Source organism: Canis lupus, chromosome 3 (genome assembly GCF_048164855.1).
Source record: "Canis lupus baileyi chromosome 3, mCanLup2.hap1, whole genome shotgun sequence".
Classification (NCBI taxonomy): domain Eukaryota; kingdom Metazoa; phylum Chordata; class Mammalia; order Carnivora; family Canidae; genus Canis; species Canis lupus.
Window position 1 is genome coordinate 74470848 of NC_132840.1, and position 22118 is coordinate 74492965.

General features: G+C 38.2%; 1 protein-coding gene across 4 annotated transcripts in view; it reads left to right on the forward strand.

The window, feature by feature from the left end:
• The window catches only part of CBL (Cbl proto-oncogene), a 78420-nt gene that overhangs the window by 11890 nt on the left and 44412 nt on the right, over positions 1-22118 (forward strand). For 2 of the 4 annotated variants that reach the window (XM_072822331.1, XM_072822332.1), the window contains exon 3: positions 7871-8118. The exons of 1 other annotated variant lie outside the window; for it this stretch is intronic. In XM_072822331.1, the coding sequence (XP_072678432.1) occupies positions 7871-8118 (248 nt within the window). Of the gene's footprint in view, positions 1-6209; positions 6342-7870; positions 8119-22118 lie in introns of those variants that run through there. One more of the 4 variants, XM_072822333.1, reaches the window with a different exon arrangement.

The window sequence follows — 22118 nt, forward strand, 5'->3', positions numbered from 1 at the left end:
CTTTTTCATTTTATTTTATTTTATTTTATTTTATTTTTTTTAAAGATTTATTTATTTATTTATTCAGAGAGAGCGAGAGAGAGGCAGAGACACAGGCAGAGGGAGAAGCAGGCTCCATGCAGGGAGCCTGACTGTGGGACTCGATCCGGGATCTCCAGGATCACACCCCGGGCTTCAGGCGGCGCTAAACTGCTGCGCCACCAGGGCTGCCCTCCTTTTTCATTTTAATTGAAAACTTAAAAGCTTGTGTTTTATTGTAATGTCTCCTTGTTAATTCCCGCCTATTCCACATCTCTCTCTTGCTCTTTTCACTTTGCTCTCTCCGTTTTAGTCTCACTGATCTTTTTATTCCTCAGACAAATCCCAGACCTGTTCCCACTTTCGGATTGTTGGATTAGTTATCTGGGCTTCTGTTCCAGTGATACTACATGGCTAGTTCCTGTAATTAATCAATCAATTAATTAATTTTTCCCTTCCCTTCCCCATTCCCCATTCCCCATTCCCGACACAGAGAGGCAGAGACATAGGCATGTAGGGAGCCCGATGCAGGACTGGATCCGGGACTCCAGGATCACGCCCCAGACTGATGGCAGGCGCCAAACCGCTGAGCCACCCAGGGATCCCCCTCCGTCCTGTAATTTCAACTCTTAGTCCAAATTCACCTCAGAGAAGCTTTACCTATTCACTATTCTAAAGGAGTGTTGAGCATTTTTTTTTACACCGTTATTCTATTTTAATTCTCCGCCTAGAGCCCATTTTTCTTTTGTTGTTATTGAAGTATTATTGACATGTAACATTATATGTTAGTTTCAGGTGTATAGCATAATAATGAATTATTCAGTATTTGTATACATTGCAGAGTGATCACTACAAGTATAGTTACCATCTGTCACCATATAAAGTTACACAGCTGTCCTCACAAATTTTTTTTCTATGAGAACTTTCAAGATTTACTCTCTTAGCAACTCTCAAGTATGCAATACAGTATTATTGACTATAGTCACAAAGCATTACATTCCCATGACTGAACTTTGTACTTTTTAACTCCCCTCATCTATTTTGCTGACCTCCTCACGTGGCAGCTACCAATTTGGTTCTCTGTGAGTTTTGTTTTGTTTGCTTCTTTGTTTTATTAAATTCTACATATAAGTGAAATCAGACAGTATTTGTTTTTCTCTGAGTATTTCACAGCAGAATATCCTGAAGGCCCACCTTTGCTATCACAGGTGGTGAGGTTTCATTCCTTTTTAGGGCTGAGTAGTATTCTGTTGTACATACATATCGCATCTTTATCCTCGGTCCATGGACACTTCGGTTGTTTCCATATGTTGGCTATTGTAAATAGTACTGCAGTGAATATAGGGGTGCATGTGTTTTCAAATTAGTTTTATTTTCTTCAGATCAATATCCACAAGTGGAATTATTGGATTATATGATGGTTCTATTTTTAATTCTTTTTTAGGAACATCCATACTGATTTCCATATGGCTGCATCAATTTACATTCTCACCAAGAATGTATGAGGGTTCCCTTTTCTCTGCATCCTTGCCACCACTTATTTCTTGTCTTTTTGATGCTAGCCATTCTGACGGATGTAGGGTAATATCTCATTGTGGTTTTAATTTGCATTTTCCTGATGATGAGTGATGTTGAGCATCTTTTCATATGCCTGTTGGCCATCTGTGTGTCTTTGGAAAAAATGTCTGTTGAGATCCATTGCTCACATGAAAATCAGATTGTTATTGAGTTTTGTGAGTTCTTTAACATTTTGAATGTTAACCCCCTTATCAAATACACAATTTGCAAATATCTTCTCCCTTTCGGTAGGTGGCCTTTTCATTTTGTTGACGGTTTCCTTTACTGGGGAGAAACTCTTTAGTTTGATGTTGTCCCCTTTAATTTTCCTTTTTTTGCCCTTGCTTTTGGAGGCAGATCTAAAAAATTACCAAGACCATTGTCAAAGAGCTTAACACCTGTGTTTTCTTCTAGGAGTTTTATGGTTTCAGGTCTTAGACCCTCATAATTTCTTTTTCTCTTCTGATTCTTTCTGCATATGATGTCCAATTAGCTGTGAAAATAAAAACCTCCAGTTATAGATCTCTTGTGGCCTTTGCTGGGTCTTGATCTCTTACTCGTGTCAGTCTCCCCTACCTTCCTTCATGATCTAACCTCATCAGGAAGCTGTCATTATAATTATTTTTATTATAAACATATAGTCTGTAAAAATTCTGAATTATAAACAACTGACTTACAAATGAGGTTTTGAAACGCAACACTTATAAATTGGAGACTATATTAGTATGAATTCTTAACTCTTGCACTTAGAATATAGTTGTTTTCTGAGGTAGAGTCTGTTTTCTTGGCTGTGTTAGGCTTGAAACCTTTGATAGGATGAGCAACTTCCTAAAACACTGTTGAAATATTCATATATCACATATTTTTGTTGATTCGGCTTGTGTTTATTTAGTAGGATTATATGGGGCTGTTTTTTAACAGTTCAGGAAATAGTGTACAGAGAATAAAATGCCTAGCTTTTTTAAATTTTAATGTTATCTGACTTGTCATTTGAAGAATCATTTTTTTATTTTTTATTTTTTATTTTTTTTTTTTTTCATTTGAAGAATCATTGATGATTAATTATTAAGTGGGAATATTGCAGTTACTCTAGCTGGACCTAATGTTTCCACTTCTGGGGGATCTATCTGAAGGAAATAATCTGATGTATAAAAGAAGAACATGCCCTGCGAAGTTCATCACAATGATACTTGGAATAGTAAAGATTTGAAAACAACGTAAATGTTAAAACAGAGTAGGGGTGTGGTTAAGATATTCTAGGGTATATCCATAGAATGGAATCATTAACACATCTCAAGCTTATAATGAGCTTTTGTAGACACAAGGAAATAGATGTTTTTAAATGTGAAATAAAAAGCAAAAGTTCAGATTTTGCTTCTACCACTGTTAGACAATGTTAGGTTGTTTCAAACCAAATATATTGCTGACAGCTAGAAAACCTAGAAGGCATTGAAGAGCTATAAAGGCAGTAAGGAATTATGGGTCCAAGTTCTGGAAGATAAGGAAAGCTCTGAGAAGTTAGCCTGATGTTTGAGACTGCCTTGTTCATGAGGTCATGGCTGATTTTGGAAGTGACGGTTTAGAGGCTGAGTGGAGTTTTCAAAAGGCTGATGTCAAGGAGGACAAAAAATTGGAATTAGAGCCTGCCAAGGTAGAGGGTCCCGGGAAACTCTTGGTTTGGGGGTTGGGTTCCTCAGGGCCTAAACTGTAGGGTAAGGGTAAAACAGAAGTAGACTAGTCTTTACAGAGACTGAAATCCAGCTTTTCAGTCTGCTCAGTTCTGGATCAGATTAAGATAATATAGATTCCTGATGTCCCTATGTTATCTGCTTGCCAGAAGCAAAAGTAAACTCTTTCTGAGTAACATCATCCATGGCCTCAGATTGTGTCTATAATTTTTTTTTATATCAGTGTTCAATAAAAAATAACCAGGCATATGAAAAGATAAAATGCAACTGGAAAGCAAGAGGAAAAGTTGACAATAGAAACATACCCACAGGACAGGCAGAGATATTTGAATTATCAGTCACGGACTTCAAAAAATCTATGGGTAATATGTTAGAAGAACTAAAGACAAAATTGATAATTTTGACAGATTTGAAATAGAAATTCTGAAACTGAAGAACACAACTGATTTTTAAGAACTTAGTGAATGGTTTTAACAGCATAGATAGAGCTGAAAAAAAATTAGTAAAGTGAAAGATAAATTAGGAAAAAATCTAGACTAAACCACTGAGAGGCAGAGGATGGAGAAGACAGAGAAAAGTGTTTTTACAAATAGAAGGTTTGTGTCAAGCAAGTCTCTCTACTCTGTTTTTCCAACAGCATTTGCTCATTTTGTGTGTCCAATGGTAAATTCTCCCAATATTTCACACTTTCTCATTTATGTTTGTTCTGATCAGTGATCTTGGATGTTACTATTCTAATTGTTTTGGGGCACCACAAACCACATCCATAAAAACTAGTGAACTTTTAAAAGTAAGCCCTATGCCCAATGTGGGGCTTGAATTCACAACCCCAAGATTAAGAATTGTATGCTCTACTAACTGAGCCGGCCAGGTGCCCCTGAAATGGCAGACTTAACTGATAAATAGTCTTTGTGTTCTGACTACTAACCAGCTGTTCCCCATCTCTCTCCCACTTGTTTGGCCTATTTCCTGAGACACAACAATATTGAAATTTGGTGGTGGGTTCATGGGGGTTAAGGAAAGAAGCCGTCTCCATAACATAAAAGTGCAAGTTGGAGCAGCAGGTGCTGATGTAGAAGCTGCAGCAAGTTATCCAGAAGATCTAGCTAAGGTAGTCAGTAAAGGTGGCTACACTAAACAGATATTTCAGCACAGACTGAACAGCTTTCTATTGGATGAAGATGCCATCTAGGGCTTTCATAGCTAGAGAGAAGTCAATGCCTGGCTTCAAAGCTCAGTCTGACTCTCTTGTTAGGAGCTCATGAGCTGGTGACTTTAACTTGAAGCCAGTACTCATTTACCCTTCAAAATCCTAGGGCCATTATGGATTATGCTAAATCCACTCTGCCTGAGCTCTGCAAATGAAACAAAACCTGAAAAACAGCACAGCCATTTACAACATAGTTTACTGAATCTTTTAAGCCCACTGTTGAGACCTACTGCTCATAAAATTTACTTAAAAACATTACTGCTTATTGACATTGCACCTGGTCTGATGGTGATGTATAATGGGATGAATGTTTTCACATCTGCTAACACAGCATCCATTCTGCATCCCATAGACCTGAGAAATAATTTTAATTTTCAAGTCTTATTTAAGACATAGATTTTATTTTATTATTTTTTAAAGATTTTATTTTTATTTATTCATGACAGACACAGAGAGGCAGAGACACAGGCAGAGGGAGAAGCAGAGGGAGAAGCAGGCTCCATGCAGGGAGCCCGACGTGGGACCCGATCCCAGGTCCCCAGGATCACACCCCGGGCCGAAGGCAGTGCCAAACCTCTGGGTCATCGGGGCTGCCCTAAGACATAGATTTTATAAGGCTATTGCCATAGATAGTGACGTCTGATGGATCTAGGCAAAGTCAACTGAAAAACCTCTGGAAAGGATTTACCATTCTAGATGCCATTAAGAACATTTGTGGTTCACAGGAAGAAGCCAAAATAACATTAACAGGGGTTGGGAAGAATTTGATTGCAACTGTTATGTAGACTTTTGGAGGTATTCAAGACTTCAGTGGAGGAAATACCTACAGTTGTGGTGGAAATAGCAAGAGAATTAGAATCAGAAGTTGAGCCTGAAGGTGGGACTGAATTGCTGCAGTCTCATAATAAAACTTGAATGGATGAGGAATTGCTTCTTATGGTTGAGCAAAGAAAGTAGTTTCTTGAGATGCAATCTACTCCCAGGGAAGGAGCTATGAAGATTGTTGAAGTGACAACAAAGGATTTAGAATATCATGTAAGCTTAATTGATAAAGCTGTAGCAGAGTTTGAGAGGATTGAAAGGTTTTGAAAAAATTACTACTATGAGTATAATGCTATCAAATAGCATCACATGCTATAGAGAACTCATTTATGAAAGGAACAGTTGAGGCAGTAGACTTCACTCTTGACTTATTTTAAGAAACTGCCGCAGCCACCCCAGCCTTTAGCATCTACCTCTAATCAGTCAGCAGCCACTAAACATTGAGGCAGGACCCCCCCCCCACCACAAACAGGTTACATACAGCTCACTAAAAGCTTAGGTGATGGTTAGCATTTTTTAGTAGTAAAGTATTTTTTAATTCAGGTATGTTCGTTTTTAAAGACCTAATACTATTTTATACTTAATAGACTATAGTATAAATATAACTTTTATATGTACTGGGAAACCAAAATACTAATTTGATTCACTTGATTGAGATATGTGCTTTATTACGGTGGTCTGGAATCAAACCTGGGATATCTTGAAGTATTCCTGTATATTCTGGATATATACATTTGGATATATATGTATTACAGATACATTCTTTGGTTCTGTTCATGTGTTTTTACTCTTTATAAGGTATAAACAGGAGTTCTTACTTACAAAGTAGAATTTTTTTTTTTTAAGATTTATTTATTTTATTTTATTTTTTTTTTAAGATTTATTTATGTATTCATGAGAGACACAGAGCGAGAGAGAGGGAGAGGCAGAGACACAAGCAGGCTCCATGCAGGGAGCCCGACGTGGGACTCGATCCTGGGTCTCCAGGATCACAACTGGGTGGAAGACAGCACTAAACCGCTAAGCCACCCGGGCTACCCGATAAAGTAGAATTTTAATTAACTTTTTGTATATGTGGTTAATGCTTTTTATAGTCCTGTTTAAGAAAGTTTTCTCTTTTGTGAAGATACTTCTTTTTATATTAAAGCTTTATAGATCTGCCTTTCACATTTAGGTCTATAACCCAAGGTCTACTTTTTGGCGTTTGTGTGTGTGTGTGTGTGTATCTGTGGTTTTGTTATGTCCGTTTTGTTTTATTTTGGTATGGTGAAAGGTGAGGGGTTTAGTTTGATTTTTATTTTTTTTCTGTATGGATACCCGATTGTTCCACTACTGTTTTTGGAAAAGACCACTTCTTTGTGATAAATGAAGGGTCTATATCATGTGGGTCCGTTTCTAACGCACTTTTCTCTCCCACTAATTTATCCTTCCCAGACACCGAAAAATCCACATATAGTACAAAAGAAGATGGTAGGAATAAGTACAAATTTATCAGTCATTAAAACAAATATAAAATGTACTAAACTTGCTAGTTAAAAAACAAAGATTGTTATAATGGATTTTAAAAATACAGCTACGTGTTCTTTAAAAGAAAGCTACATAAAACATAACTCAGAGAAGTTGAAAATAAAAGATGGGAAAAAGAATTATCATGCAAATTCTGGAGGTCTTTGTTTTGTTTTTAAGTAACCTCTACACCTAGTGTGGGGCTAGAGGTCATTTATATGGCAAGGAATGATGTCTCAGTTGAGCTACATGGTTCACTGAGTTCAGGGCCATTTTGCTCCCAGACCCTAATGGCTGTTAAGGACTTTGGCCTCTACATCACTACCCACGGCAGCCGTGTTCTTTATTTCTATCCTTGGGAATTTTCTGTATTGTGTTTGGGGTGAGCCAAGCATTTAAAATAAGCTAGTCCTAATTCATCTAGCACTTCTTTTTATTTGTTTAAAGATTTTGTTTCTCTATTAGAGAGAGAGAGAAAGAAAGAGAGAGAGAGAGAGCGCAAAAGTGGGGGGCAGGGAGAGGGAGAAGCAGGCTCCTTGATTTTAGGACCCCAGGGTTGAGCCCAAGGCAGAAGGCAGACGCTTAACTGACTGAGCCACCCAGGTGCCCCCATCTAGTACTACTTAGGCGTTAGTGCGATGTCTCCTTCCACCTGCAATGTTTAGTCTGCTACATAATTTTTCTTTTCTTTTTTCTTTTTTTTTTTAAGATTTATTTTTAAGTCCTCTCTAAACTCACCATGGGGCTCAAACTCGGCAACCCCTAAATCAAGAGTCACACACTTCCCTGACTGAGCCAGCCAAGGGCCCCATAGTCTGCTATGTAATATCTGGACCATTAGTCTCTTGTATGGTTTTAAGAGCCCACCCTTTTAGGGGTACCACTAAAAATGTAAAATAATTGCCCGTGGGCAGGGGTGTTATGGATCATTTCTTATGGTCTTGTGCATTTTTTTTACATTTCTGCAACAGAGCACATATTTTACAACTTTCTTTTTTTTAAAAACTTGAAAAAGGAAATTGTCCTTAAGATCCTCCAAGTAATAGCCCTTCTTTTCCATTTGTTGCAGGTGGTGCGGTTGTGTCAGAACCCAAAGCTGGCGCTAAAGAATAGCCCACCTTATATCTTAGACCTGCTGCCAGATACCTACCAGCATCTCCGCACTATCTTGTCAAGATATGAGGGGAAGATGGAGACACTTGGAGAAAATGAGTATTTTAGGGTGTTCATGGAGAATTTGATGAAGAAAACTAAGCAGACCATAAGCCTCTTCAAGGAGGGGAAAGAAAGAATGTATGAGGAGAATTCTCAGCCTAGGTAATGGCAAATACTACACAAATACTTATTCAGGTCTGTGACCGCCTAAATGGGTAACACACAGAACTATAGCTAAATTGGTTTTAAATTTTAGGTCAATGAGAATGCAAAGTTGACATTTGATTGAAAGATGCGTTGTATGTAAAACGTTGCCTTGGAGGATATTAAACCACCCTATCTTTGATAGATTGATAGATTTGTTTACCTCTGAGAAGTCAGTGACTTTTAGCTGGGTTTTAGAAAATTTCTACTTGCCCTTCTAATCAGAGAAGTGAAAACAAGACTTAACACACGAGCATGAAAATGCAGGCTGTGTATGTTTAAGGAACATGAGCAGTCTGGTTTGGCTAGAGTTGTGGGGAAGACAAGTGAGCTGTGAGGACAGGTTAGAGTCAGGATGTAAGTGTTCTTTTACCTCTAGACATTCTCATGTAGATATAGGCTGCCATAGAACAAAAAAATTTTTTTTAAGAGCACTTTTATAGTGAAATAAAATTGTAGATTTTCCAGTCTTAGAGCAAACTGAACATTGTTCCAACTTTTTTTTTTTTTTTTAAACAATGAACTGTTCATCCCTGAGAGGCAGGCAGTATGGTGTACTGGTTAAGAGGATGGACTCTGAAGCCTGCATTTGAGATTTTTTTTATTTATTTATTTATTTATTTATTTATTTATTTATTTATTTATTTATTTATTTATTTAAGCGAGAACAGAAGCAGAGAGGGGCAGAGGGCAAGGGAGAAGCAGACTCCCTCCCCCTCCCCCACTGAGTGGGGAGCTTGATGCAATGTAGGGCTCAATCCTAGGACCTTGGGATTATGATGTGAGCCAAAGGTAGATGCTTAACCTGCTGAGCCACCCAGGCACTCCTGAAGCCTACATTTGAACCTTATTTTTGCTACTTAGCTCTGTGATCCCTCAGTTCCTTCATCTATAAAATGAGACAGTAGTAGTACTTTCTTTGTAGGGTTGTTGGGAGTTAGTGAGTGAGTAAATGTTCAATACTTAGAATAGTGATCAGCACAATGAAAGTGGTAAGTGGGTTAGCTCTGATTTTAATCATAATCCTCATTTTCTTTAATATAGACAAATAGGTTATTAAATCAAGCTGTGTATTAATGATATTGTCAGACCATAATGAAGTACATACATAGACCAATTTGCCCCTATTAAGTAACCTCACACTATTGCTTTCAAGTTCTTTTGCATTTTTTTAACCTGTCGATATATTTGTCTGTATCAGTTTTATTCCCCATAATATGAAGTTTTTTTTTGTTTTTTTTTTTTTTTTTTCATAATATGAAGTTTTTAATACACTTTAAATCCATACAGCTAGGTTGGTACAAGGTATATATGTAAAGTGAGAATAAATAAATTTCAGTTGAGATTCAGATTTATTTTTACAAAGGAAAATGTATGGCTTTACTGTATGACCTTTGAGATCTGTATTTCAGTTCCTTAAATACTTTTTTTCCTAATCAGTTCTTTTAAATTAAGATATTAACATATCATAAAATTCTCACTTTTACAGAATGTAATTACCCTTTTACAGAATGTAATTCGGTGGTTTTTGGTATGTTCACAAAGTCATGTAACCATCCCCACTATCTAATTTGAGAATGTTTCCATCATCTCAACAAGAAACTCCACACTCATTAGCAGTCACTGCTCATTCCCCACTCCTGCTCCCCTCCCCCCCCCAGCCCCTGGCAGTCACAAATAACTACTTTCTATCTCTGAAGATTTGCCTGTTTTAGATGCTTCACGTAAGTGGACTCATAATGTGTGGGCTTTTTTGTCTGGCTTTCCTAGCGCATGTTTTCACAACTCATTCATGTTAGAGTGTGGGTCAGTACTACTTCATTCCTTTTTAATGGCCAGGTAATATTTGATTGCGTGGATATGTACTGCATTTTGATTACGGACGTTTGGGTTGTTTCCACTTGATATAATGAATAATGCTGCTGTGAACATCTGTGTACAAGTTTTTGTGTGGCTGTATGTTTTCAGTTCTTTGGGTAAATACCTGGGAATGGAATTGCTGAGTCATATGGTAATTCTATGTTTAACTTTTTGAGGAACCATTAGATTGTTTACCACAGTAGCATTTTACATTCCTCTAGTGTATGAGGAGGGTTCTTCCAGTTTCTCACCAACACTTGTTATTTTTTTTGTTTTTGTTTTCGATTTTTACGACCATCCTACTGGGTATGAAGTGGCTATTATTGTGGTTTTGATTTGCATTTCCCTAATGAGTAATAATGTGAGCATTTTTTTTCATGTATTGCCATTTGTATATCTTCTTTGGAGGAATGTCTGTTCAAATCCTTGCCCATTTGGGACTATTTTTCTTTTTATTGTTGAGTTGTAAGAGTTCTTTACATGATTCTGGATACTAGACCATTATTAGATACATGATTTACAAAATTTTATTCCCAATCTGTGGGTTGTCTTTTCACTTTTTTTTTAGTGTCATTTGAAGCACAATTTTAATTTTGATGAGGTCCATTATTTTTTATTTGGTTACTTGTGCTTTTGATACATGGCTAGGAAACCATTGCTTTAATCAAATGTCATGAAGATTATCCCTGTGCTCATTTTGATTTCATTTTTGTATGTAGTCAAAGGTAAGGGTCCCTTTGCATATGGGTGTCCTTTAGTGCCAGCATTATTTATTAAAAAGAACATTTTTTCTCCCTTGAATTGGCTTGATGCCCTTGTCAAAAGTCAGTTTGCCATGTGTATGAAGGTTTATTTCTGGCTTCTGTCTCTTCTTTCTATTGGTTATGTATCTATCCTTAGACCTGTATCCACACCATCTTGATTACTGTAGCTTTTGTAGTAAAGCTTTAGAATCAGGAAGTGTGAGTCCTCCAACTTTGCTCTTCTTTTTCAAGATGGTTTTGGCTATTTGATGTCCTTTTAGATCCTCTCTGAGTTTTAGGATCAGCTCATCAATTTCTGCTAAAGGATGGCTGTAGTTTTCTTTTCTTTTTTTTTTTTTTTAATTTTTATTTATTTATGATAGTCACACAGAGAGAGAGAGAGAGAGGCAGAGACACAGGCAGAGGGAGGAGCAGGCTCCATGCACCGGGAGCCCGATGTGGGATTCGATCCCGGGTCTCCAGGATCGCACCCCGGGCCAAAGACAGGCGCTAAACCGCTGCGCCATATAGGGATCCCCTGTAGTTTTCTTCATAGGAATTGCATTAGACTGGTAGATCTGTTTGGGAAGTATTGCTGTCTTAATACCGAGTCTTTCGATCTATGAACATGGGATGTTTTTCCATTTGTTTAGATCTTTTTAAATGTCTTTCAGCAGTGTTTTGTAGTTTTTAGTGTACAAGTTTTTCACCTCCTTGGTTAAATTTATTATACATAATAAATTTATTAACTTATTCCTAGGTAGGTGTGCCTTAGTTGATTAAGTGACCAACTCTTGGTTTCATCTAGTTCTGGGATTGAGCCCTGCATTGGACTTTGCACTCAATAGAGGATCTGGTTGAGGATTCTCTCCATCTCCCTACCCCCTGTGAGTGTATGTGCTCTCTCAAATAACTTTTAAAAATCTTTTAAGAAAATAAAATACATCAATCTTAAAAAATTTTATTCCTAAATATTTTATTCTTTCTGATGCTATTGTAAATGGAATTGTTTTCCTAATTTCATTTTTGAATAGTTTATTACTGGTATATAGAACACTATTGATTTTTGTATATTGACTTTGTATCCTGTAACTGTGCAGGACTCATTTATTGATTCTAGTAGTTTCTTAGTGGATTCCTTAGGATTTTCTACAAACAAGATTATGTCATTTGCAAATAGAGAAAGTTTTACTACTTCCCCTTTATGGGTGCCTTTTATTTAATTTTTTTCTTGTCTAGTTGTGGTGTTTAGAACTTCACGTTGGATAGAATTTATGTTGAATAGAGGTGGTAAGAGCAGAGAGCCTTGTCTTATTCTTGATATGAGGAGGAAAGCTTTCAGTCTTTCACCGTTGAGTGTGATGTTAGCTGTGGGATTTTCATAGATGTCCTTTATCAGGTTAAGGTTTCCTTCCATTCCTTAGTATTTTTTATCATGAAAGGGGTATTATGGGCCTTTTATGCCCATATTTATTCATTCTTGGTTTTGCTTCTTGGGAGAGAAAAATTTGTGGACTTGAAAAATTCTAGGAAAAGTATGTTAGATTGCATCAAGGGCAAGGATGCAGATAGGTCTCAAGAGTAACCGAAACCAGGGTTGGAAATGCTCTCTGCATTCTCTTGATGCAGAGAGATGTCTGAATTGCAGGAACACTGACCTCTGCTACATCCAACATTTACATCTTATGGGTTTCCACCGTAACAGAACATTTGGTTCTTAGTTCTACTTTTGACTTTAGCTTGCTGTAGATCAGTTGATTATCCTTGTACCAGTCAACCCGAAAGAAAAGGTAAATGCCGCAGTTAGCCCAGCATGGGCCAGGTGTCCCCTCTAGACAAACTTGCTGTGGCTTGGAGAATGCACTTCACTTGTTCCCCTACAGCTGTGTGCACAAGGGAATTTGTTCTTGGGCTGGATGTTGAAGACCTGATAACCCCTAAGTCTGCTCTGCTCTGCATATCTATCAGTATGCAATATGGTTGCTTCCTGTCTTTATTTTAGAGAGGATATTAGGTAAAGTAACTTCTAAGATAAGCTTGCCCTTATTTCTCTTAGACTTTATAAAAAATGAGTTAAGCAAAAAGTATAAGCTGCTTTCGGGCCTTTGATCTGTAACCCTGGCTTTTGCACCTGGTTTCCTTCTTGCACAGGATGTTACAGTCGAAGCTGAATGGGATTATGCAGTGCAGTTCATTTTAAAACATTTCTGTTCTATTGTATATATTTTGGAAGTAAGATTAAACTTTTTTGTTGTAACTCTACTGCCTTTTTAGTCATAAACTGAAATGATTAAGATTTGGTTTTACTGTAGTCAGCTGGGAATAATTCAGAACTAACTAAAAGCTCATGTTCTAACCATTTATTAAAGAAAAAGTTAGTATTGAGTACTTTCTTGGTGGTAGGCACTGCTCTAGGAGCAGTGATGATGGCACACTGAGGAGTATCAACTAGTCCCTTTTCTTACGAGGCTTGTAGCCTTAGGTTTTAGCTTTTAAGGTTTTAAGTGTTTCTCTAGTGGAACAGTGGTGTTGCACAAACTAGACAGAAGTGTTTGTGCTCCTGTATGCTTTCTGTAGTGTCCTGAAAACAGGTTTTCAGTTAGTGTGCTAAATCTTACTAGTAGGTAATAGCAGCTTAGATCTTCGTGTGGAGAAGTTAAGCCTTGGGGTGCTTGGTGGCACAGTCAGTTCAGCATCTGACTCTTGGTTTCATCTCAGGTCGTGATATTGAGCCCCGCTTTGGGGTCCGTGCTCAGCACAAGTCTGCTCAAGTTTCTTTCCCTCTCCTTTTGCCCCTCCCCCCATACTCACTCTTTCTCTCTTAAATACTTTTTTTTTTTTTTTTTTTTTTTAAAGTTTGGGCTTGGTTAGAGAAGATTCTCAATTAGATTAGGAATACTTTTTCTAATGATTGAGAAAGGGGCAGCACCCCCTTTTGGTTTTAGAGAGATGATGACAGCTTGAACCAAAGTAGTGATGGTAGAAATGGCAAGAAGTAGACAGTACTTGGAATGTTCTAAGGTTAGCAAGGAGCACCTGGGTGGCTCACTTGGTTAAGCTTCTTGATTTTTGTCTCAGGTCATAATCTCAGGGTTGAGGGATTGAGCTCCACGTTGGGCTCTGCACTCAGCGTGGAGTCTGCTTGGGATTCTCTCTCTCTCACTCTTCCTCTGGTCCTCCCCCGCTCATGTGCATGTGTGCATGTTCTGGCTCTCTAAATAAGTAGGTAAATAAAATCTTTAAAAAATGGCATGACATGACTTGTTAATTGATTGGCTAGGTTTCTGGTTTGAGCAATGGGAATAGATGGTGTAAATGGGAAGCCACAGAAAGGTATAGAAAGAGGGGAAGGACCTGATCTGGTAGTTACCTTATGATAGTGTTGGCTGCTCTGTGGGAAATATATTAGGCTTGTGGGGGTAACAGTGATGGGAGTACAGGGATAGGTTACAGGGTTGTTGCTGTCAAGCCAAATGGGAGGTGAGAGTTGCCTGATCTAGGGGAAAGGCCGAAAGGAAGAAAAGTGGACAGAGTGGAGCTAGAATAAAAAATAATTGCTGGTGAATTGGACAAGAGGAGGACAGGAAAAGATGAGAGGGAAGGATCAAGGATGACTTCTAGGTCTCTATCATGAACTCTGCCAGTGGCAGCAGCATTTATTAAAATGAGGACTTTGGAGTATAGACGTGGGGAGAGCTAAATCAAGAGTTAGTGAGGAGGATTAAGAGTTCCATTTTGGACCTTTACATTGGAGATATTTTTATAAGCCATCTAAGGTGATAAGTAGACAAATGGCTGTAGTAGGCTTCAGAATTCAGAGGGAGAGGTGTGGAGTAGTTAGAAATTTGATGGGATTTGGAATAATATTTAAAGCCAAGAGTGGATAGAATCATCTAAGGGGAGAGGAGTCGGCAGTGGAGACTGAGCAAGAAAGAAGAGAGACTAGAAAGAAAATTTAAAAAACAAAAAAACTCTCTTTCTAAATAGAAGATTGACACAGGAAATGATTAGTTCACAAAAGAAAAAGGCAAATACGAAAGTTGAACAGTCCTAATGTTAGTCCTAAGATAATTTTTTTTTTGACCTAAAAGATTGGCAAAAAATGGAAGATCAGTTTATAATTAGTGTTTCAAAGGGAGGGTGCAGGAAAATGAGTACTCCTTTACCTGGTTGTGATAGGAATGAAATTGATTTAGCTTCTGGGGACTGGTTTATATAGAAAGATTCAGAATCTTGCTCAGTAGTTCCATTTTTAGAAATTTATCAAAAAGAAGTGCAAAGGAATTTGGATTTAAGTATAAAACTCCTAAAAGAAAATCTAGGGGTGTCTGGATGATGCATTTGGTTAAGCATTTGACTCTTGGTTTTGGCTCAGGTTGTGATCTCAAGGTGATGGGATCAAACCCCATGTAGGGTTCCACACTCAGTATGGAGTCTCCTTAAGACTCTTTCCCTCCCGCCACCATTCTACCCCCAGCATGTGTGCTCTCTCTCAAATCTTTTCTTTTTTTAAAAGATTTTATTTATTCACTTGACTAAGAGCACAAGCAGGGGGAGCAGGAGAGGAAGAGGGAGAAGCAGGCTCCCCTTTGAGGAGGGAGCCTAACCGGGGACTCAGTCTCAGGACCCTGTGATCATGACCTGAGCCAAAGGCAGATACTTAATCCACTGAGCCACCCAGGTACCCTTCAAATAAATCTTTAAAAAAGAAAAAGAAAAAAAAGAAAATGTAGGCAGTAAACTCTTGGTTATCAGCCTTAGCAATATTTTTCTGGATTGGTCTTCTCAGGCAAGAGGAACAAAAGCAAAAATAAACAGTTGAGATGATATCAAATTAAAAAGCTTTTGCACATTGAAGAAAACAATCAACAAAACAAAAAGGCAACCCGCTGAATGGGAGAAAAGATCTGTGAGTGATCTATCCAATATGGGGTCAGTAATCAAAATATATAAAGAATTCCTAAAACTCAATACCAGAAATACAAATAATCTGACTAAAAAATGGGCAGAGGACCTGAAGAGGCATTTTTGTATTACTAAGAGTTAGAATAAGTTACCCAAGTACATGTAGCTAGTTAAGTGCCAGAGCCTCTTTTTTTTAAAGCTAGTCTCCCAAATGTTTATTTATTATTATTATTTTTTTTTGAGGATTTATTTATTTGTTCATGAGAGACACACAGAGAGGCAGAGACATAGGCAGGAGAAGCAGGCTCCCTGTGGGGACCCCAATGTAGAATTCGATCCCAGGACCCCCGGGATCACCACCTGAGCCAAAGGCAGACACTCAACCACTGAGCCACCCAGGTGCCCTGGTTTTCTTTGAATGTGAAGGAACGGTAACTAAAATCCATTCCTTATTACAGAAATAAGCCCTTGAAGGCCACACTTCAAATATTAGATATTAAGCCACATAGACTCGGAGAAGTTAATATAATTTTTTTTAATAGGCATGTCTTTGAACACAAAAATACTCAGTGGTATGATTTACCACAGGATTATATATATATATATATATATATATTTTTTTTTTTTTTAAATTTATGATAGTCACAGAGAGAGAGAGAGAGAGAGGCACAGAGACACAGGCAGAGGGAGAAGCAGGCTCCATGTGGGATTCAATCCCGGGTCTCCAGGATCGCGCCCTGGGCCAAAGGCAGGCGCCAAACTGCTGCGCCACCCAGGGTTCCCGGATTATATCTTTAATAACAGAATTTCACTCAAAATATTTCTTATTGGACATAATAAGCTTGATGATGCAAATAAAGGGAACCTGAAGATCCCCTCTCTTGCCTCCCTTCAAAGAATCTGTGATAACTTTTGTAAAACTAGAGCATTATAGAGAAGTAAGCAGTGAATGTCAAGTAGAATGTGCCAAAGCTTTTTCTAATCACTTTGCTCTAATAGTGCCAACCAAGACTTGCTCTAAAATGATAATAACTTGCGAAGTGTACAACTGCATTTAAATTAGAACATCTTAAAGAACGAGCTCAAAAGCTGGCTACAAGAATGTCCTTTTTGCCAGGCTGTAGTGTACAAAGCAGCAAATGCTTGCTAGGGATACCTAGTAGTATGAAAATGCAGTGTGAACTTTAATCCTGGCAACTTATTTTTTTACTTTGTGTGTATGGAAATATAGGTTTGTTTGTTTTGCAGAAAGTTTAAATTGAGTGTTTCAAATTTGTCAAAGAAATGGAATAAGAAGTCTTCCTTAGCATTTTTCTTTTCTCTCTGTTTAAACCCTCCCCCTCCTCCTTTTACATGCAAAACACTCACCCAGCTTTAGTGTCTAATAAAATATACCTAGATGGTTGAAATCCAAGTTTAAGTATTCAGAGTTAGTATTTCTTAACTTGTTTCATTCTTACTCTTAGAGCTTCTTGCCCCAGTTATTTACATTTAAAGTAGTTGACTTGTATTTTCTCGGGTAAAGTTGACCCATATAATAGTGGTCCTATTCTTTGATTCTCCTGTTGTAACTTCAAAGAGTATGAGTAAAAAGGCACCAAGGAAAGAGAATCTTGCTTTGTTGTTTGTATTAACTGTGAGCTAAGTTCTCCATGTGAACCTCTGTGCAGGATCTGTGGGCCTATCTGTGTAGGAGTGAATATTATCTATTTTACATTTTAAACACTGGATCAAGGTTTTGTAGATTAAATCTTTACTTGTAGATCCTGAATGATTATTAAGGCCCTGCTTTCTAGCACAGTTTCTCAATCATTTCTAGCCAGTGACACACTCACATGTCAGGCAACATGCATGTTAAGCAGTGATATTAAGGCAGAGTATATTAGATGTAAATGTGCTGGCTGTGTATGTGAGCTGGATTCCAGAGTGGAGTCCTCTGCCATCCAGTCTCCATGACCTGAAACAGGTTACTGCTCTGTGCCTCAGATAACTCACTTAAAGGTGTTCTCAGGGGATTGTATTACAATGAATTAGTTAATCTATGGAAAACACTTAGAATAATGCATTGTTCACAGAAAGCATATGCTTTTTTTTTTTTTTTTAGAGATACACAGTCATCAAGAAATAAGAGGAGAAAAGTATTCAGTGTCCTCTCCACTGAACTGTACACTTGAAAATATTTAAAATAGTAATTTTTATATTTTAAATTTTATGTATATTTTACCATAACTTTTTCAGAAGCAGTGTCATAATGCAAAGGCTCTTGAAGTTTTTCTTTATGCAAGTGTTCAGTCAGCAGGTAGTTTTGAGAACTTGCTCTCAGTGGACTCCAGGCCAATGTCAGGGTAGAAGGATGATAGGCACACAGACCCCTATTCTCTTGGTGTCCTATGGAGGGGAGAACAGGAGTCCTTGGATTGGGCAAAACAGGCTGTACCATGAGACTGAGCCCCAACCCATTCCTGCACTCTCTTTTTATGGGGTTGAATATAATGAGTGAGGTAAAAAGTGGGAGTTTGGGAACCACTTGTTTTTAAGAGTTGCTGAGAACCAGCTGTCTGGTATGTAGAGTTGGTGGGAGCTGTTGGCAAGATGTTGAGGAGAAACCCCTCCTGGCAGAGGGAAGGAAGAGCCCTTGGTCCTCAGTTCATTGCCAAAGCTCGTTGCCAGAGAGCACAGCATGACCATTCAGGAGCTAAACCAGTCATCTGGGTTCTGAGATGGTGATGGCTGGGACTGAAGTGGGAACTGGACTGCCATGGAGATAAAAAGTGACTGATTAAAAAAAAAAAAAAAAAGTCACTGGTTCTATAAAGTGAACGTTTTGTTTTTCTTTTTTTCCTTTTTAAAAAAATTTTTTTGGGGGGCAGCCCCGGTGGCTCAGCGGTTTAGCACCGCCTTCAGCCCGGGGTGTGATCCTGGAGACTCGGAATCGAGTCCCACGTCAGGCTCCCTGCATGGAGCCTGCTTCTCTCTCTGCCTGTGTCTCTGCCCGCCCCCCCATGAATAAATAAATAAATCTTTGGAAAAAAAGTAAAATAAAAAGATTTATTTATTTATTTCAGAGGGTGAGAGCTTGTAGAGATGGGGGTGGATCTGTTCATGGAGGGGCAGAGGGCAAGAGAGAGAGAGAGACAAGCAGACTCTGCTGAGTGAGGAGCCAGACACAGGGCTCGATCTCATGACCCTGAGATCACAACCTGAGCTGAAACCAAGAGTCAGATGCTCATCCAACCGAGCCACCCAGGCGATACCATATTTTGTTTTTCTGTATACAGTTGTTACAGTGAGCTGTGGTAATAGGTTTGTAAAATTAAAGTCCTTGCATTGCTTGGATCAACTCTAGTTTGTAATGATGTATAAATGCTTCACTGGATTCTTTTTAACCATCATTTATGATTTTGGGGCCCCTGGGTGGTTCAGTTGGTTGAGTGACCCGCTCTTGGTTTCCGCTCAGGTCATGAACTCAGTCAGAATTGTGAGATTGAGCCTTGCATCTGGCTCTGTGCTCAGTACAGTGCCTTCTTGAGTTCTCTGCCTTTCCCTTTCCCTCTGCTCTTCTCCCTGTTCACGCTCTTTCTCTCTTTGTCTCTAAAATAAATAAATAAGTAAAATCTTAAAAACCCAATCATTTATTATTTTTTCATCTATATTAGAGAAACTAGCATGTAATTTTTTTCTCATGGTCTTCGATTATGGAAACAATCACAATGAATTCTTTCTGTATTTGTGACAATTTGCAAAAATGAGAATTCACTTTTGTGGGGATATTTAGCAAAAATTTCCTCTGTAGTACTGTTATGGTCTATTGTGCATGCTTGTGCACACATGCATGCATAACTATGTCTGTATGAGGGGTGAGGAGGGGCTTTTGACACCTAGTCTGTTTAAATGGTTGTGGTTTACTCTAGGTTGGTAATGGAATAGTCCATTTCCTTTAAATTTATAAGTTTAAGAATAGTGCATGCCACGTAGTAGGCATTCAATATGGACAGAATGAGTAAGTTAGTAAAAGTTATTGGAATATAGAGTTCATTATAATGTTATTAAAATGCCTTCTATATTTTTATTTGTGTCTAATTCTGTCAGATTTTTGAGAGTTGCTACATTTTGAAGATTTTTACCAATTATGATAGGCTTAAGTTTGCATTCTCACATAGCTTTCAAATATCTTGTATTCTACTTGATATATTTGCAATTTTTTTCTTTATTTTTCTTCATTTGTGAATATATCTCTGCACTTTGACATTTTATCATAAGTGTTCTACTTTGCTGAACTTACTGAACAATAAAATATTGTTTACTTTTGCATGGTGGCTCTAATATACAAGTTCCATGAACATTTTCCTGTTGGGAAGTATGATGGAGGCCACTGGATGAATGGTACAGTCCCTAAAATTTTAGAATCTATGAAGATGTGCTAAGATGCTGAATGCATTTTCATCAAGTCTGTATAAAAGATACTGAGAAACGAAGACTGGGTCTCAAAGAGATGGCATTAATTTCTGGCTTATGTGAGAATACACAAAATTAGCATGATTTTCTTAGAAAGGTAGTTCGCTTGGGACATTGATTCCCCAGTATTTCTTTTTTTTTTTTTTTTTTTTTAAGATTTTTATTTTTTTAATTTTTATTTATTTACGATAGTCACAGAGAGAGAGAGAGAGAGACAGAGACACAGGCAGAGGGAGAAGCAGGCTCCATGCACTGGGAGCCCGACATGGGATTGGATCCCGGGTCTCCAGGATCGTGCCCTGGGCCAAAGGCAGGCGCCAAACCGCTGCGCCACTCAAGGATCCCGATTCCCCAGTATTTCAAAATAACCATTCACATGGATCTGTTCTGCCGTTTTAAGTTTATTTATTTATATATCTTAAGTAATCTCCACACCCAGCATGGGGCTAGAACTCATGATCCAAGACCAAGAGTCCCACGCTCTTCCAGCTGAGCCAGCCAAGTGCCCCAGTTTTGTTCTTTTTGTGAGAGAAGTCTCCACTCATGTTTTGACTCCATCCCATCTTCCCCCACACTCCTCCCAAAGGGAGATATTCCAAGTCTTTTCACAACTCCCATCATTTCAGTTTGATTGCTCTGTGTGAGAGAATGATGGTTCCATTCCATTCCCAACAGTGTCCACAGTCTTCCACAGATTATTCACAAACCTGCTACCCTATCTGTTTCCCAGGCTGCTAGTTAGACATTATCATGTTAATGTCTTTCAGACATCTCATACTCAACATGTCTGAACCCAGAATATGTCCTCTTCTTTAAGCAGGCCAGTTGCCTCTTTATTCCGGGACTGGTATCAGGTGTGGTGGCAAGCACGAACTTCTGGGATGGGTTCTAGGCTTAGTTCTTTCAACCTGGGGTTTTTCATTTGTAAAATGGGGGTAATCATTGAATCTGTCTTACAGGATTGTGAGTGAGAATTAAATTATAAAATATGTAAAGTACCCAACATATAGAAAGCCCTTAAAAAGTATTAGCTTTTATTAATATATTATTTTTAAGACCCTGTTCCCAGATGTTCAGGCTCAGTTTCAGGTTCATCATCTCTTCTATTCATTTGTCTTTTCTTAAATTTTACTTCTGTAGCATCTCTCACATCTGTCTTATTTATTAAATGTGTGTGTATTTTATTTTTTTATTTATTTTTTATTTTTTAAAATTTTTATTTATTTATGATAGTCACAGAGAGAGAGAGAGGCAGAGACAGGCAGAGGGAGAAGCAGGCTCCATGCACCGGGAGCCCGACGTGGGATTCGATCCCAGGTCTCTGGGGATCGCACCCTGGGCCAAAGGCAGGCGCCAAACCGCTGCGCCACCCAGGGATCCCTGTGTGTGTATTTTAAAGTGTGTGTGTGTGTGTGTGTGTGTGTGTGTATTGGGTGTGTGTGTGTATATATATTTTTTTTTTCTTTTTTTCTTTTTTTTTTTTTAAGTAATCTCTATACCCAACATGGGGCTTGAACTCATGATCCCAAGATCAAGAGTTGTAGGCCCTACCAGGTGCCCCAAATCTGTCTTATTTTAGTGCCTATGTTCAGGCTCCCATTACCTTTCTGCTGCAGTCTATCCTAAGTGATCTCTGCTTTTGTCCTTTCTCTATTTCACTCTTTCTGCTACACTGTCATTTATAGCCTTAAAATCGATTAGATGTTACTCCCAGTTGCAAACTCTGAGTGACTTCCCACTGCATTTGCAATATCTCCCACTCTAATTGCTAAATTTTGAATCCTACCTGGGTTTTCAGTTTTATCATATGCTGCCATTTTGGTACATTCTAGATAATTCCAGTTGGTTGGTCAGTCCCCGAGCTCTTTTATGGAGCCTTGGTCACTCCCTTAGCCTGGAATTTCTTTCCTTCCCATGTTGTCTGGTGAAGTTTGATTGATTGAAGATTAATTCTCTAAAGCCCAAGAGGCCTCCTAAATTATATTAATTTTAATT